The 18,893-nt window shown below is 36.4% G+C and overlaps 1 protein-coding gene across 2 annotated transcripts in view; it reads right to left on the bottom strand.

The window, feature by feature from the left end:
- The window catches only part of VWF (von Willebrand factor), a 126,512-nt gene that overhangs the window by 31,309 nt on the left and 76,310 nt on the right, over window positions 1-18,893 (bottom strand). For both annotated transcript variants that reach the window (XR_015914061.1, XM_010225239.2), the window contains 7 exons: window positions 18,549-18,692; window positions 17,362-17,526; window positions 15,022-15,065; window positions 10,937-11,114; window positions 8,497-8,717; window positions 7,323-7,515; window positions 5,609-5,950 (listed from right to left, as the gene is read on the bottom strand). Coding sequence is in view for 1 of the 2 variants with exons in the window: in XM_010225239.2 (XP_010223541.2) it covers window positions 5,609-5,950; window positions 7,323-7,515; window positions 8,497-8,717; window positions 10,937-11,114; window positions 15,022-15,065; window positions 17,362-17,526; window positions 18,549-18,692 (1,287 nt within the window). In the remaining variant the exon portion in view is untranslated. The remainder of the gene's footprint in view (window positions 1-5,608; window positions 5,951-7,322; window positions 7,516-8,496; window positions 8,718-10,936; window positions 11,115-15,021; window positions 15,066-17,361; window positions 17,527-18,548; window positions 18,693-18,893) is intronic.

Raw genomic sequence — 18,893 nt, 5'->3', positions numbered from 1 at the left:
CTGCAGCACCAGTCAAGGTAGCATATCATACACTTTTCTATTCCATTTCCCATAAGTATACTCAGCACACTGGATATCAACTTGCTTCCCTTTAGTAGTCTTAAAGCAAAACTAGTATACCTCTTCACAAAATAAGATTATTTTAGGGTAATGTTGACACCTGTTAGCCTTGGTCCATAGACAGTTCCAAACCAAAAACAATACTAATGGTAAAGTCCTTGAGGTAGTTCATAAAAGTTCATATAGCCCCTTCTCTTTCTTCCCTTTGTCTAGCACTAGCAAGCCAGGTATGTGAAAAATATGCTGTGTAAAAGCAATGGGTTTTCAAAGAAGAAAGAAGGCAGTTCAATTTTGCAAAAGAAATATAAATGACCTGATATGAATGCCCTTGTTGGAAGTACCCTCTTAGCCTTGGTAATGTAGACGATGAGAGGCTCATAGACAGCATCAGAACATAGGATAAACTCCAACAGCGCCCAAAAAATATTCTAAAATAACAATTGGTGTATTGTAGAAAGCCAGTCAGACATACTGCTGTCTTTGTGCTCTGGAGATCCTATACTATTTGCAGATAATTCTGTTTTTGCATAGAAATTACTGTAAGGGATATGGAACGTAAAGTCCCCACAGTCAGCCTCCTGAAAATGTATTTGAACAAGCCTTGATGCTAGTTGGCTGCTTAAATTTCTGTTCATCTCAAATGCTCATTGCTTCTGAGTGGAAAGAAAAGGAAGACTGTAGGCTAGCTAAAGGGAAAAACTTACTATAAAAGTAAGAAGCCAAGTGATTAGAAGACTTCTAATTCTTCTGCCAAATTACTTTCAAATGAAATCTACCTAAACTACTAATCTGTCTGATACATGCTGTAATCATTTACTGATATTACATTCTCAATTTCTTATATCCACCGAAACACAACTTCCTCTTCCAAAAAGAGAATAGCAAGACAAAAGCTGTGAGAAACATATTTTCCTGTAAACCTATGATTAGCATATTTCGAAGGGTCAGTAAAGCAGATTGGCAGATTAAAGTACTGAACTTTCAACATCTGGTTATCTTCCCTTTGAAGTATTCTAACTACTCTTAGTAGATATTGCTAGGGAGAAAATAACCCCTGCAAGGATTTACAGAAAGTGTGTGAGTCCATCAAAATAAAATAAATAAATAAATCACTTATTAAGTACACAGTGGAAGATTTAGAATAATAGTTTGTGCTGGGATCTACCCTGACTTTGTGGTTCAGACATATCAGACAACATAACGCAACTTTGGTTAAAGTCCTAAGTGGATATTCAGGAAAGCTGGGTTCATTTTTCTAAGTTGATTTTTTCAAGGTTGTGAAGAAAGGCAGCCTTCCCTTCAGAGGACGATGACGCTGACTCTTTATCAGTAGCATAATATAGTTCAAATTGGGCAACTGGCCTGACGTCACTTCCTGTTGGCTTATTTTTGCCTCACTATACTGATGCAAAAAGCAAAAATGCAGCAGAAAGTACAGTTAAAGCCTCAGAGATACTGAAACTGGAGCGAAGAATGCGCCGGGACAATGACAGCATAGTGTATTATTATATAGTGTATTATTGTCATTGCTATTCAATCTCCCTGCACTGCTCAGGCACAGCTTTGTTAAACATCCCTTAACAAGTCTCCTGTATCATAGAATTCCTTAAGTCCTATGGAACTTTTGGTGCTTCAGTTTGTGGCCATTAACTCTAGTTCTGTCAGTGGCCACCGCTGAAAAGAGGCCAGCCCCATCCTCCTCACTGCCTCCCTTGAGGTACTTCTAGACACTGCTCAGGTCCCCTCTCAGCCTTCTCTTCTCCAGCTGAACAGGCCCAAAGGAATATCTCTAGGGGAGATTTTCCAATGACCTTTTGAGTAGTTTAAGCTCAGTTTAAACCTACCTAGACTGATGCTGCCATGAAAAGGGGCACCTCTTTCTCTTACTTAAAATATTCACCCCTGCTGTTCTTTTTCACTGACACATTTTTTACTTTGCAACTAGTTTTCAGTACTCACCAAGCAGTACATAAGAACTATTGCCAGCACAATGAAAGACATGGGAATGCATGGATTAGAGATGCAAGAGGAAGAGAGCAACTGGCTTTCTGAGCCGAGCTCAGCTTAAGGTAATCATAAAGCCATCCCCATAATGGCAATTTGGCAATTTGGCAAAATAATGGTTTAAAAACTTCAGTCACTATGGTCTTTGCTTACACAGCAAATAAAAAGGAGAAGATCATCCCAGGCATAGCTTCACAACAAAAATCCTTCACTGGAAGAGGTGGTTTAAGGGGTTCTTTTATCCCTTGCTTCTGCTTCTGCCCTCCTTCCAGCCCCTTTTCCTGCTTCTCTCCCAAGTGACACTGCCTCTGAGCTGAGCAGGCAGAACCTGTTACATGCTTGTTTCTAACTTGGGCTTGTGAAATGATCTAATGAAAAACAAAACACAAAGACCTCCATTTGCAGAGAAGCATTGTTCCCAAGCAAAACCTCCTGCCTGGAATCCCCACAGTAGTTGATTGCAACCAGCTTCTCGTTCAAAGAACTACATCTTTTCCGAACATTATCAAATATCCATTTGCTTCATACGCAATACCAGGATCAATTACCTGTTCAGCTACCATATATCCATAAGCTAGTATTGGCAAGTATCTTGTTGGCATGCCCACAATGCAAACAAATGACATCAAATAGCTGCTGAAAAGCACTCAGAAATGTCAACATATGAAGATTAACAACTGCAACTGTTGCTGCTCTCAGTTTTCTCTCCGAGTATCCTTGCTTTATGGACAAAATTTGCTAACTGCTACTGATACTTGAGCCATTTATAATTGGCTTAGTCACCTCTGCTTGAGCTGCCATCTCTTTTTGTAATTACAGACTAAACATACCTTGGTTCATCCAGTAAGGGCTGTGTGAATAATCCTGTTTCCAGATGAATAATGCTTTCTCACCACTGAAAGCTGAATCCCAACACATGTTCGTACAGCACTGCAGTGACTTGTTAGAAATCCCTAAGATATTTACATAAAGATAAACCCTCCAATATTATTTAAGTGGAAACCCTGGTCAGCAGAAATTCACTGTAAGTAGTGAGTCTGCTTGAGGGGCTGCATTTTCTATGACTCAGAGTTAAAGGGCTAGCAATGGAGGCCACAAGTTGCTCCAACACAAGCCTAAGTATGGGGACCAGAAAAATACTATGCATTTCCACCTTATAGTAAACTTTCCTTCCATGAGTTGACAAAAGGCTGGAAGGCCGGAAGCTGCTGCTTAACATACCCTCTCTCCCAAAAAAGATCAAGGAAAATTCAGGCGGTAGAAATAGCACAGACTAGAAAGCAGGCTGTGCCCTTACAGGATAGTCCAGGATATTCACCCATCCAGGCAGGGCCTTCAGGGAGGATTTGTGCTGCTTCATATGCACCAACACAGAATGACAAAAATGCTACAAACTTGTAGTGTAATCAAACACTACAGAAATGATATGGATTCCCAGGAGCTGGGAAAGAGGGAAGGAAGGAAGATCATTTATAATGATGCTGTTGTTTTTAAACATGCAGTGGTAGAATGATTAAGCTGTACAGTCTACTGAATCATTCTTTTATCCTGTAAAATGTCTCTGTAACTGGCAAATTTTATAGTTTGATAGTTGCACACATGCACCTGCTTGAAGGAGGAAGATGAAGCTAGCATTAAGACACTAATGACAGTTTTCTGTAACTAATATTAAACTGGGCTGCTTCTTGGCTATCCTGGTACACTGTGCAATAAGATAGGAAGTTTAAGACTGCAGAGACACTCTGAAACACTGACACTCTGCCTTGGATATTACAGTTTGCAAATTCTGTCTGAAGCACTAAATTTGGAAAATAGCAAAATTAGGACTAGAAAAATTCTCCCTCTGTCTGCCACTACTATATTCTAAACAGACCATGTTGTTTCTTAGAAGTTTTAGTCAGCAACAGTCACATTGTCCTCAAAAACATCTGCTGGAGAATTATTCAAGACATTAACTGGAGACTCAGGCCAAATGCACATTCACCTCCCTTTTTTCCTGTGCCATAATTCCTTCAGTCTGAACTTAAAACATGAACAAAACCATGTGTATGAAGATTTTGTGGTATCATACAGGCTCATTTCTGATATGAAAAGAATATGGGGAACAAGAGGGAAAGAAAACAAGGAAACAAGAATTTACTACAACTACTGAGAAAAAAAAATGAAGATAGGAGGTGCAGGAAATAACTGGGACAGTAAAGCACTACACAAAAACCTAGTTGTGAAGGAAAAGACTTACATCCATACATATCTCATATACTTGGCTAAACCAGAAACACTGTGGGCAAGTATCTGAACGTCTGTAGCCATCTATACAGAGACTAACGGAAGTTGAAGAATAAGCCATCTCAAGAGCTACTTACTGGCACTTAAGCTTTTTTTTTTTTTTTTTGGTAGGATCCTTACATATGCATGCAATGCCTCATAATAGGAATAGGTTGTCAGGAAAAAAAATACAGAATGATAGAGCAGAAATTCTTAGGTTTGTAAGAATGTACAAAACAACAACCTGCTTATTTTGGTACTTGCACGCGTATTCTCCTTGCTTTCTATTAGGCTTTGGACATCTGTGAGGCTCATAACTCCTATACTGTCTTCTTAGAGCAAATGTAAACTCTTCTTCTCCAGGACTCAAGCAAATACAATCAGAAGGACAACCATATTTGCAATATGAATTACAGCTAGCTTTTATAGCTAGCCGACATACCCTGGAAAGAAAATGCACTGCAGAAAGTGTCTGTTTCCCCATTTTTTATGGGGAAGTATAAGGCTAAAATCACCCTGATTCTCCTTTCATATTCTGAAATCTAGGGCCTTGTTTGTAGTGAAGTGATTTTTCAGAAAGTCTTGATGCCCGTACGAATCTGTGTAAGGATAGAGAATCCAGAAAAGTTTTAATTTGTGCTGTCGGTACTTGGGACAAATACAGGAAGCAGAGTGCTTCCATTATTCCAACTTTCCCTGTCTGCCTTGTACAGGCATTCATTTGTCTGTACCAAAGCAAAACAAACCTAACAAGCAGAACTGGAGCAGATTCTTAGTACAGACTTGGCCCCCAGAAGGTTTAGTGGGGCCTGTCTTTGCCTATACATAGTTTTTGCATGTATTTCTTAGACTATCCTTCTGGTCATGCATAAGTAGCAAAGCTGTGTATTTTAATATCAAACATCTTTTCCATAACATGAAAGTCAGTGCATAATAAACCTAGCATCTGACCTGTAATATAACTTATATTAAACTGGAAATTCTGCCTCATTACACGACATTCAGAAGTCTAGAATTACCCAGGCAAGTTGTAAACAATGATAGAACTCCATGTCATAAAGTTGTACAGTTTGTACACTGATCCCTCCTCTAAGTAAAGAAATCAGGCACCATTCAACACCCAGACACTCACTATGATTTCCAAGCCAAACCACTCAATTCTTTAAAAGTATGACTGAAAGGAGACGAAGTTCTGAGGTACTGATGAATATTATGCTTCTTTCATAAGCAGAAATATAGCAATCTCTATATCAACTTTAAGGTATTGTAAAATCCTTACAGCAGAACTCAGCTGTTCGCCAGTCAATGCAGATCCCATTTGCCCTGCAAATGTGTGCATAAGAAGTTATCATTTCACAGGCTTCATCTTCATAGCAGCTGTTTTCTTGGCATGCCTCATAGAACATGTTGGGGGAGATTATTTGGTGGCATTCTGCAAACTGAGCAGATAGCAGGATGCTGCAGTGGCGAATAGCATGTTCAGAGCATTTGTCTTCTTTCCTGATTTCGCAGATCTTGCCTGGTTCTTTCACAGTCCATTCACGAATAAATATGCTGCTATCAGGAGTGACAGAGCCATCACTTAACATGAAGTCATTGGCGTGGTTCTGGTCACACACCCCTAGAAGGGAGAATAAAAAGAAAATAAGACATCTGAATTTGATCAGTAATAAATCTTGAAAAAAATAGGCACAGGGCAGAGAGAATTGGATATGGCTGCTTGGTGAACTGCAAGGAGAAGAGGAATGAATAACCTTTCTCGTAGCTGTGATCAACGTAGACATAAAAATCCTGAGTCACTTTTCCTATTTATTTATTATAGGAAGCATGAAAGTATTGTATTCCTGGTATCATAGCAATGCTAAGGAATCAGTGAGATTATGGCAACACAAGAGAGTGAAAAATAGAGTAAGACTCTTCAAAACTGTTTTTGTTTTTCTGCTGTTGCTTGCTGTTAATTATTTTATTGCATACTAGAACCCTTGTGAGGGGAAGCAATTCTCCTTTGTAAGTAACATTTAAAAGTGGTAATCTAGGAAAAGAAACAGGCTGTTAAAGTTAATTCTTTCAGTTCAGCTGTAATGAGTTGAAAGCCAAATTCAAGTCAAACATCATCCAATACAGGATCAGCAACTACTAGATCACCTTGGTGTAAAGTTTTGCTAGATTTAGTGTTTGTAATTCAGTTTCAGTTCTACTACATTTCTCAGGTTCACAGACAGGATCTAGTAGTGGCTTTGCCTATTTCTAGAAGCACCTGCTAGGTAATGGGCACAATTGCATCATGCATTATGATAATTCAGCAATGCCATCCTTGAGATAATGAATTTGAAAGAATAAAACTAACAGGAAAAGACATAAATTAATCCAAGTAAACTATAAAAACACCTTGGCTAGATGCTTCATCACTATCTCTTTTTATAGTCAGATACAAGAGAGATCCAGAGGGTCACTCAACTCCCATTCCCTTTCTATATAGACGGCTGAGTGACCGTGATCCGAAATCCCTGCATCCATCAAGCACCTGAAGTCATGGATGAAAAGTCCAGGCCAAGCTTTTCTACATTTTTGAAACAATACTAATGAAGTTCATTTTGTTTGTTTGTTTGTTTGTTTGTTTAAGCCTCAAAGAATTCTGAGGTCTAACAGAACTGCTGAAATAATGCAGCTCTAGCACAGTAATGCTCTCTATAGTAATGGCAATTCTCATCTAAGCAAATTTCTCAAAGAGAAGTCTGATACCATAGAATTAGCTCTCTCAGGTATTTACACGCTTCACAAACCCCCTTACTTCTCACTGTAAGCATGTGTCTATCTCATAAATGCATATTACCCTAACAACGCCTAAAAATACTGATTGAGTAATAGTGGAAAGATCTACAACAGGGGATCAGCTCAGTTACAGAGTTTACAGGTTCAAGATTACAAAAATTCCAATAACCTTAGTATTATGTAAACCCCAAAAAGGAAGCTGTTAAAAATCACTAACTTACCACAGAGTCCATGCGTTCCTGAAGAAAAACTCTTCGGGTTAATTTTAAGAATAAACTCATTGTTTCTTGGAGTAAACGTGAGATTATGTCCAAGATGAGAGAACTTTATTTCATGCATTATTGCTCCATAGACAGTGACTTCAAAGAAACTGCTAGAATAGGGAATATGAACTCTTTCACCATTAACAGCGACCTGTTTTCAAAAAGGTAAGATCATCACATAAATTCTAACATACATGTAAAATAAAATCAACCTGTAAGTTGAATAACATTTTGATCTTATAGGGTTTGGAAGATCTGACTGAATCTAGACATAAGAAACAAATTTGCAAACTGAAATTTTATGCTGAATCTTAAAAATGTATAGAATTATTTATCTGTTCATTTTCTGTACTGTATGAACAACCTTTTCAACACTTTTCAGTAAGAGTGCATTCTTTAAACATCGCATCTATACAGACTGTTGATCTAACGCCACGAAATTAAAGCACACTGCTTGAACAGTGAGTATCATTAAACCCCAGCAGGTTTAACAAAGTCCAGGTGTTTAGTGTATCCCATTTTGCTAAACAAGAGTCAGAAGAGATCAGCTTTTCAGGCTACTTAGTTTGTTTGAAGAACCTAGAGACTGGATTTGAATATTCCTCTACCTATAAAATAAATACATAGGAAGCCAGCCTTTCTTCTAAGACTAAGGTCCATCCTCAAAAATTTCTTGCACACAAAGTCAGAACACACATCCTAGCTTTTCAACTAGTCAAAGTCTCTAGATAGATTATAGTTTGCATAGATTTGTGAAGAATACAGACTGCTCTCCCATGCATCAATTGATAACACAAAGGACATCCGCCAAAGAGGAGAGGCACAGTGCAGTATATTTCTGCCTACAGTCTTGGTCTTTCTGCCAGAAGCATTGGGAGACATTGCCAAATTACACATTCTTCATATTGCCATATCAGCACAAAAGAGGGAAAAAAGAGTAATAAATATGCCCGTCTTATTATGTGAATGTATCTTGTATCATGAAATTGAAATGAAGCATGTATTTAGAAGCCTAAGAATGGGCTGCAAGAGAAGCAAAAACTGGAAGTAAAAAAAAAAAAAGAAAAAAAAAGACACAGAACAAGTCTGTCCTCACAGCAACACACTGATAACTTAATTTTGTTCAACTTACTACCATGTCGCTAAAGAGCTGAATAGACACACCACGATGTTTCACTTCAATAGCATCCATGCAGTTCATCTTTGGTGTTGCCCTGCATGGTCCTTCATGTAGGAGAACTTCAACATCATGTTGTACATCTTGAAACAAGGTGTAGGAACAGTTGCCAGTCAGCTTAAAATTCAGCCCATCAAAAGTGACAATATGTCGAGATGAACTTCCCATGCAGATACCTACCAACCAATAAAAAGAAATGAAGTGTTGTAAGAATTTGCTTTTGTCCATTTTAGAATATTTATTCATAATTATTATGGACATGTGGAATTGATTTATTTTGTAAGCTAGAAGATTAAAGAATTTCAAATTCTACAACATATTATTGAAAAGGCCTTTGGTAAATAATCACATAAATATTTATTTTTGAATTATCTTTCTTTTTCTGGACAAATTAGTATTACAAAAGATTTGGATAAATTTTTAGAGGATCATTTAGCTTGAAGCTTACTCACACCTAGAGAGGTTCTTAGTCAATTGTGATTCAGCATCATGAAAAAGTTTTGATCAACTCCTTATCAGAGAAAAACAAGATACAAGCTTGGTTTATCATGCCTCATTAAATTCATACAGAGTGAAACACGTTAGCTCATTTTAAGCTGCAGTAATCTTAAGAGAACTAGAGTTTCTTTCATGTCAATGACTAATTTTACAAGGAGCAACTTTCATTTGGTCCTTTCAAAAATTTGTTATGGAGATTTGCTTATAATACCAAAATAATACCTTCATGTTGCTATCGATGTGTTTAGGGTCAAGAAAAATATTACAAATGCACCTTTTATGGGTAGATGCATCTTTTAAGCCCTACAAAATAATGAAAATAATTCAACTCAGATCTTTGTAAATGTATGGAATATTTATATCAAAAGAAATGCTGGATATAAACAGTCTGGATGAATAACTGTGCTTTTATGACATGCTAAAGGTTGCGTGAAAATTCTGCATATCTAGCAAATCAAAATCTCTGTAACTAGCTTAGACATTTCAGTCATTGCATTATCTCTTGCAGAAATTGTTCTTAAAATATTCAGTTCTGAAGAGGACAAATTAAGATTACGCATTAGAAAAATGAAACATTTTTATGTTTTTAATTTTCTTTTAAAAGTAATCACATCACAAGTAATCACATCACTTTTGATATAAAGCAATTTTCAGCAGCATATTGTACAGATCTTCTAAGCTTCATCAATAGCCAAAAAGCCATGAAGGGAGTTTAAACACTACTGAAAATAATATCTGAAGTTCAATTTTTTCAGATTCTTGTATATTTTGGCTGTAACAGCATACACATTGAACTGCAGAAAGGCAACTGTTGCTGCTTTCTTTTCTACTGCTACAGCTCTTGAAAGTTTTGGAGTTGAGTTTTTGGATTTTTAATTCAAATAAAGATAAACATCCTGGCTATTTTTCCTTTACAGAGGATGAGCAAACAACCACAGCACACCTCCGATGGAAGAGAGTCTTGGCCTGGTCACTAAATCCACACGAAAGCATACAAAATATTCATAAATTGAGCATAACAGTGGTTGAAACACAAGATCTTGTTCCTGGTGATTGCTGTAGAGCAATACTTTGCGTTGTGTTTCATGGAGTCACTGATTGTACCCTTCCTTGCTCTCCAACTATAACCATTTCACTGCAGTCTGAATGTCTTCCTGTGAGCTAAAGTGATCTGAAGTCTTTGGCTTGTTCATTTACTTGAAACCATCATTCCCATCTTATGTTCCTTCCTGTGGAAACAACTTTCCCCTTTATATCTAGGATTTTCCTAAGAAATCTCTCTCTCTAGAGATGAGAACAGCAACCACCAGGTTGAGTTCCTCTGCTTTGTGAATGCAAGTGGGCACACCTAATTTTTATCCATGCCAACTCAGCAAAAGCATGAATCACACAACATTCACAATTTCTGCTCCTATATTCAGTGGAAAGGCTTATGGAAGCCGGGAGTAGTTGGGTTTTTTTTTTTCTGTTATCATTGTTTCTCTATTACATTTCTTTGATTGAGGTCAGACCGAACCCTAAAGCCTAGAGATCAACAAAGATTACATCAATAGCTTAAAGTTTGCTCAGATAAATTTCTATTCTACACTTCATTCTCCAGTTCAGACAGCTTTGGAAAGTGCATGTAAGATTCTCTGATAAAGCATTGCCTCTATTATAAAATGAAAAATAAGATTGTAATGGCCCTGAATTTGCATTTATATTGCACAGGCATCAGTCTGATTTTCATTCAAGAGAGCATTTGTTCATCTGGGCTACAGTGTTCAATACATCTCACTTCAATCACCCTTGATTTTTTCAATGATCTGCCAGTTCTCTGTTCCGTTCAACACTTTGTTTTTGATAAAGATTTTAAATGATGAGGAGAAGGAGTATTCATGCAAGTAAAATTACTCACAAGGGCACACCCATCGGCAGCCACATATTTCTTCAATCTTAACAGCAGGAAGATTGCTGTGACACACAGGTTTTGGCATCCTCTCACAATTGATCTGGTGGCTCTCCAGAACTGTGTAATCACCTGGAAAGCACGTCACCGTATGGCACTGATCTGATAATGTCCATTTGTCACCAGGCTAGATAAGGAGAGTAGATATTTAATGAAAAAAAAAAAACAATGCAGCAGAAACAAAAACAAAAACCCTTGGTTGCTACCACACTGTGCTCTATAATTTACAGCTAGCTACTGACATGACACTGATAGCAGTCTACTCAAATTTGTCTTGGATAATTAGAGATAAATAATAGCATGCAGTGCATTACAGAATTTATGAGCATGAAAAATTTAATGTAGCAATACTGCAAGAAATAGATACAAAAATTCCAAGCAAAAGATAATAGTGTAGAATAGGAGATGTTTTTCTACAACAGAATGAAATATCTGGTATTCCACCTATTGTTAGCTCAGTCACTCAGCTGTGTGGATGGCATAGTCAATAAAGAATTCCCTTTAGCTTCTCTTTAAATGTCAAAGCCTTTAGTTTTTATAAGATGTAAAATTATCTTAGAAAGGCCTCTGAGCAGAGATGGCCATGGCACAGCAGGACATAACAGGATTTTGTCCAAACTAGTAAGGAATGTGGTACTCTAGTTATTTTATCTGCAACTCCAAAACGTTTAAGAGATTTATCCCTTTTTGAATGTAAATTGCTCTTTTACTGGATTAAGGTGATTAGATAAACCCAATGTTCTTATAAAATTAAAATGCAAATGCAATGTAAAATACATTCTCCTCTTCTGATGTCAATCTAAGTCTTAAAGGTCCAGGATTACATACTACATATCACAGAGAAATAGATGTGGTATATAGTGTGGAATTTCTCAATATTCATATCTGGGAAAAAAAAGTGGAATTCTGTGGCCCCAGTTCCACAAACCTCTAACAAATAGGCTCAATAAATTTCAATTAGAGCGTTCCTCCTTGAGGTCTATATTGCCAAGAATATCAAGCCCAAAATGGAGAAAATTGCCCTTTCTGGACCTATAGCTACAGAGGTGAGGCCAGAAACCCTAATAATGCTGAAGACAAGGGCTCTATGCATTGGATAATTCTAATTCACATGTAGAAGTGGGTGAGGAAGAAAGGATATTTCCTACTGAGAAAGTTTATGTGCAAGCTCTCCCTTTCAGCCTATCTTGTAGTTCCCACGAAAAGACAAAATGACACATTCTTTAGGTGGGCAGCACAGTTCATGGTCTACTCTTGGCACTGATGTGCAAACCAAGACTAATGATGTGAAAGCATTGTTCTGCCACTCTGAACCACGACATACCATTAGTTCTAAAAAGGAACTGCTAAATTTGCAACCATACACTAAATATGAGTAAATATATTGGGCATACTTTGTATGCTTTGGGACATTGAGGGGAAACTTGCCTTGAAAGCAGCCTAATATTTTTCAAGTTCATGAGCCTAAAGGAAGTGGTGAAAAAGTCATGTGAGAAACTTCAAGTGTGGAAAAAAGTAAGAAATTGAATGCTTTTCCAATGAAACTTTTCTTGCCTACAATGCACTATAAGTGAAGAAATTGTAAGTGTACATATACACTGTACAAATCCAGCCAGGGGCACTTTGGTTTCCATATTTAATTATTTTTACTTCACTCTATTATAGGAAATCCATTGGAAAATATCTAAGAGTTGGATTAGAAAAGCAAAGCACAATACATTAAAACAAACTGTCAATTGAGATACGTAAACAAAGCCAAGATTTCTGGTGAGGAGAAAAACATGTCTCTGAAGACAAAGAAAGTCTAAATCCCAGTTGATATGAAATCATAGGAGTGAAAATAGGACAGAAAGAAAAGAAAAAGCAGAGATTTCTAAATAGCTAACAATAAGTCAGCTGAAACAGATGAGCCTGCCAGCACACCAGAGGAAGACTCAGACTTCCTCTCTAAGGGAGTACTGCATCTATTGACCTAGAATTATGCACTCTTTCTGTTACCACAGATTACAACAAAGAAAGTCTTATATCTTCACTGAATTCATCAACTGAGAACCTTGAACTTAGTCATGGTTTTGTTTGACTGTTTGTTCTCTTTAAATCAGGTGGTGAACAATGCTAGAAATGTTCTGTTAGTGTAACAGAACACTAACACACATTTTGGAACATGTTTTTTCCTCCAAACAAAGACCAGAAATGCATAAGGCAAATGAAAGATATCACTCAGTGATATATTATAATGATGACACTTCATAATGAAGTGATCTGTACAGCTATGATTGCCAGGTGAAAAGCATGGAAGCTTTAGTTAATAGTTAATTCTGCTAAGAATTAACTCTGCTAAGAATTAACAACATTAAAACAATTTTCACTCACCATACTCATTTATATTCTCTAGTATTTGGAAATTCAAAGTCCATAAAAACATACCCTTTTACACAACCTTTATATAGAGCTATGGAACTGCTTGGAACAGGACACCATTTAGACTAAAAATTTGCATGTATTCAAGGGATGACTGGACAAATTAATGGAAGAGAAAATTCTCTAGAACTGTTAAACACTCCCACCACTTGTGGGAGTCCCAAAGCAAAAAATCATTCAAGGCTAGGCAAGTTCTGGAGTTCTTACTCATGCTCTTGTGTGAATCCTACTTTTGGCCACCTCTATGCAGTGGGTTGGATGGATGTTTTGATCTGACCTAGCATACTCCATCTTCTATTCCTATGCTACTAACAGTGAACTTAACCACAATTTTTTTTTTCAACAGTAATTTCCAGAGTGGAGATAATAATAAAAACATGTAATGAGTCCTATCACCTCTGATATTAGATCATATTTGGACTCAGATTTTAAGTTCTGAGAACTCTAACTTCCTTGAAAACTGCAAGAGGTCAGCAGCTCTAGACATCACTTCCCACAGATTCCAGGTGCATGACAGGGAGACCACTGGGAAAACTGTCTCTTCTGCGCTAACTCCAAATAATGCCTGAAAATATTATGGATCTGATGTAACAGACAGTATTTCCTGAATTAGGAAATAACTCTGATTTTTCACTGCTATGGATGCTTTGCTGGAAAAGGGCAAGAAGCTAATGATGGCACGTTATTACCCAAAAGTTAGCTTAGAAAATAACGATTTTGGTATTGAGCCTAGAGACATAACAGTTTCTCTTCAGCATCATTAGATGCTGAACAGTCTGCTCCAAAATGCATGAGTTACCATGTTTGCAGTGTCTTCCAGTTCCCATTCTTTTCTGAATGAAAGAAAGAGCAATAAAAGAATCCCCTTTCCACCAACCATTTTAAAGCATAGTTTTCCATTTTTCACATGGATTGGAACCTCACCACTTCTCTTCAAAAGGATTTTAACCAGTACATAAAGTAAAATCCAGCTTAGTTTGAAGTTCAAATGAACAGCATGAATTTGGAATCTCATTCATATTAGCTTTCTTTTTTTTTTACTAAGAATAGAATTGTTGATTTTTTTTCAAGTTTGTTTTTTGTTTTTCTTCCTTTTTAATTAGGTAGGCAATCTCAAAAACCAAAGGGTATACTTTGTGTCTGGTCTAATTGAGGTTTAATTCCTATGTTATCTGGCTGGTTGGCCAAAGTCAACCTTATAAGGCAACTTTGGTATAAGTGTTTACATATTCCTGTGTCTAGAAAATTTACCAGTGTTTTCTGGTTAGCTTCATCCTTCCTTATAGCCAGGTTTTCTCAATGGAAAAATGACAGTAAAATTTTTAACTTACTGAAAATTCAAGATAAATCCTAGGACCAGCCCCCTACTAGGAAATACATAAAAAGTCAAAAACTGTGGCATTTTACCTGGTATTGATGGATCCGAACTACTTATAACATCTGTATCATTCCTTTTGAGAGATCAGACAAGCTTACTAACACTTACGAATATTTTCTCAGGATTAGTATAAGGTTTCTGCAACCAAATACTAAGACCTCTAATTTCAAAAAAAAAAAAAAAAGCATTTCATACTGCTTGAAAGTCAGGTGTAGTACACAGGAAATACACTTACTTTCTTTATGTTCCCATCCTCATCTATGCATTCTCTGACAGGGTCTGAAAGAGAAAGACATCTTTTGGCTATCACATTCCATATCCAGTGTGATAATGATTAAATAATAGTTACTAAAATACAAGTATGCTATTTAAAAACAGCTTAGACAACAAGAAGCATTTTTGTGTTAGAGCACAAGAATTCCTTCTTGAAGACCACTGGCTTTTGTTGAAAGTGTACAAGAATAAGCAAAAAAGCATACAAATTTTGTTACTGCTAGTACTACCTGACTTCCACAAAAATGCTAGTCCAAAAATACCATATAAACACCAGCTAGGTGATCATAGCAGTGATCTTTGTATTGATGTACAGCTCTGTTCAGATGCTATTTAATAGAAGACTGTGGCATGTATGTTCTCTAAGCCAGGCTGCAGTCCTATTTCTAGATCTAGCTCTATATCAGAATTATTATGATAACACGAGATAGAGTTTTACACAACAAAACCTTTTGGAATACATAGAAGACACATACAGACTCCAAGATACTTAAACTGCCGAGAAAACTTAAAGATATCTATAGCTGCAACAAGAATACTTGTATTTAAATTCAGGTATGTTACATGCATACATTACTATGATGGACAATTGCTGACATAATCACTTAGATATTTACAGGGTAGCACTAAATCACAAGTTCTATGCCAATATGATCTTGTAACACACCTAAAGATATAAAGTAAGTCATTTCGTATAAATGGTATAGTATGACAACTTGATTAGCATGTATCTAGGAAATTGAAGCAAACCTTTTAAACAATTGTAAACTATGCTAGCATATATTCCATGTATGCTCAATCTTTTCCAGCACAAGTAATGTATTTTGAAAGCATTTAGGATATCTTTTAAACCTATTTAATAGTATTATTTTTGGTACATTTCCATCTATAAAGTTAAATTGCCTTCATACAATAAATCCAACTACATGAGTCTAGAGGGGAAAATTATACTTTACAGATTGCAATAAAGTTAAAACAAGAGAAAAAATAAAGGAAAAAAAAATAAAAGATAGTTTCCCAGTCCACATCCGGATTTATCATTCACAAAAGGAAGAGACAAGTCTTTCAGGTTTAGGTGTCTAATATAAGACACTTTTATGGTTCCTCTTTTTGAGTATACAGTTTGTCCTGTTGGAGAAGCTGGATATGACCTTTATAACTATATAGAGCTTCCACCTCTAGCAGCAATGGGTTATAGCACAGACTGAAAAAGAGACTATCTTGGATCAATATAATTTAGGGCAAGAAAACCAAATATTTTACAGTGTGAGGAGAGGAAATGCATCTTTAAAAGCTTATTTTTAAGAAAGAAAATGGCAGCTGTTTAAATCTAGAAAATGGCAGCTGTGTGAAGCTCTGGAGAGATTTTCAAATGCCAAAATTGATCCCAGTGGAGACTGATCGGATATCTCTAAGCTGGACTGTGTGCACACTAACTTCCTCATTCTTATTGGTACTTGGCTCTGCAAAAAAATATATGCTTATTTTAACAGAGATGCAACTGAGCACTAGAAAACTGTAAAAACTTGTGCAAGGACTAACACAATGAAATAGTGGTTTGCAGAGCGGACATATACATGCTTTTGTAATAGAAATAACAACAAAATGTGTCATAACACAGACGAAGGAGGCAACAGAAATAAAATATAGGCCAGAGTTGAAGCGAGCTTCCTTAGATGTTACATACAAGTGAATGAATATTTAATGTACACAGACTTTTTTCCACCCATGGTATTCATTTTCCTTGAAACAGTTAATTTTTTGTTATTCTTTGTTTTCCTGCCACTTGATTGATTTCTTTATAGGCATACACATGACAATGCATAGATCCGTGCAGAAAAATACATCACTTGAAATCTTTACTCACAAATAACTTTTAACATTTTATAGCATGCACTATTCATTGATGACATTTGAGCTCTCCTGATGTTCTCCATCTACTGATTAACGCTGAATATTAATTAGATGATATCTCTTCAAATTGCAAGTCTAAGAATTTTTTAAGATCCTGATGAAAGTTGGTATATTAGAATAGCTGTTAAATACATGCTGAAAAGTCTCAAATTCAATTTTATACCCAAAAATACTAGTCTGCATTAGTATTCATGATGCATGCCAGTGAAACACTGTCTCACATTGGGCTGACTTCTCAACACAAGCCAAATCATTGGACTGTTGCCTGAAATTAATTAAAGTTATGTTAATCATCAGGAGAATAAACATTCCAATGTCCTGCCTTAGTACAGTTACCTAGTTTTTTGTTTTGGCTCCTGTTATGAAGCTACGAATACACTGGACTTACCCATGCACAGTTTATTGATAAATTCACCATTCAGTGTGACCATATTGGTTAAGTCCTCAAAATTTTGAAGCTTAATGATTCTGTTAGCAGCAGATGGCCCAGTCAAAGCACTGAGCTGTTGTTCATCATATTTGTCTCCAACTCCAATAGGAAACAAGGACACTCCTAGAAAATAAAAGAGAAAAAAGTTTTATATTGGTAAGGGACAGAAGAAGGAGAACCTTTCTGGTTTGGCTTTGTTTTGTTTTGTTTTGTTTTTTAACTCCAGCGTAAAACAGAATTGGGAGAACCTTCCTTTGAAAACCAATTTTCATGTATTATTTGCATCACTACTGTCTCATAAGCTAAAGGCAACTCAGGGCAGAAATATCTATGTTCTAATTACAGTGTTAAGATGAGTTTTATCAATACCCAATCACAATAATATCATGCAAGGTCCAATAACAGCATCAGAATGCTTAATGACAAAAACATCACTTTTTTTAAGGTAATGAAAAATCTCAGCTTGCTGTTTTCTTTCTACATGATATGGTGACTGGATTATTTCCAAGCCATTTCATTCAAAGATATTGTTTACTATTTAGGTCATTTTCCTAAAGTAATCTATAAAGACAGCCTCTGTTCCTCAGTTGTACACTGAAGTTTTCTCTTCAGGAACCAGGGATATGAAAAACCAAGAGATGAGACTACAGCCAGAAAACTTATAAAAGCATTATGCAGCACACATCAACACTATATTCTTGAATACATCAGGATTGAATCACACCAGCATCTCCTCACTGTACTTTTGAGCCTTTTAAGATTTTATGTACTGTAATAGTGTTTATAATATTAAATCATTGAATCATAAAATCATTAGAACATTAAATCACATTTCTGTCATTCTCATCTATCCACTGAGACTGGAAAAATGAGATGCTACAAATTTGTGAATTCTATGGAAGCTCCTCAACTTAAACATGTTGGTCCTGAATTTAGCTATAATTCAGAGGTATTCTCAGCAGGAAGATTTTGTTCAGGCCTATTTCTTACTATTACCATTCCTTACCATTACCATTAAACACATGGGTGATAGCAGGGAACTTGTCAAAACATAATGCTGTCTCAGTTTTGCATCCTCTACTGTAATGTACTATTTTAAAAACAATAATTCTGTGTAGAAATAGTGACAGTGAAATGAGATTTACTATTCATTCTTGCATAAAGTGCTGCGGTCTCCACAGTGTCTTCTGATTTCTCTGATATGATGATTATTGCGACCTTTGATGCATTGGGTCGCCCTCCATGGGATTCCAACACGGCATTCTGAACTACGAAATCAATGGCTTTTCCTGGGAAGAAGCAAAAAGACAAATAAAAGACATGATAAAAGATATGTAAAATGATGTAAAAGTATGGTAGTTTATACTATATGGGAAAGCACTTTTTTTCAAAGCCCTTCCAAAGTCTGCCTTATTGCTATCACATAAAGGATCTTAGCTATTAAGAACTTAACCGTACTATTAATATGCCCCAACCCAGAAAGACCTTTT

Source organism: Tinamus guttatus, unplaced genomic scaffold (genome assembly GCF_059628265.1).
Source record: "Tinamus guttatus ecotype Peru unplaced genomic scaffold, ASM5962826v1 Tinamus_guttatus_pri_ptg000753l, whole genome shotgun sequence".
NCBI lineage: Eukaryota > Metazoa > Chordata > Aves > Tinamiformes > Tinamidae > Tinamus > Tinamus guttatus.
This window is presented reverse-complemented; position numbering and strand designations above follow the sequence as displayed.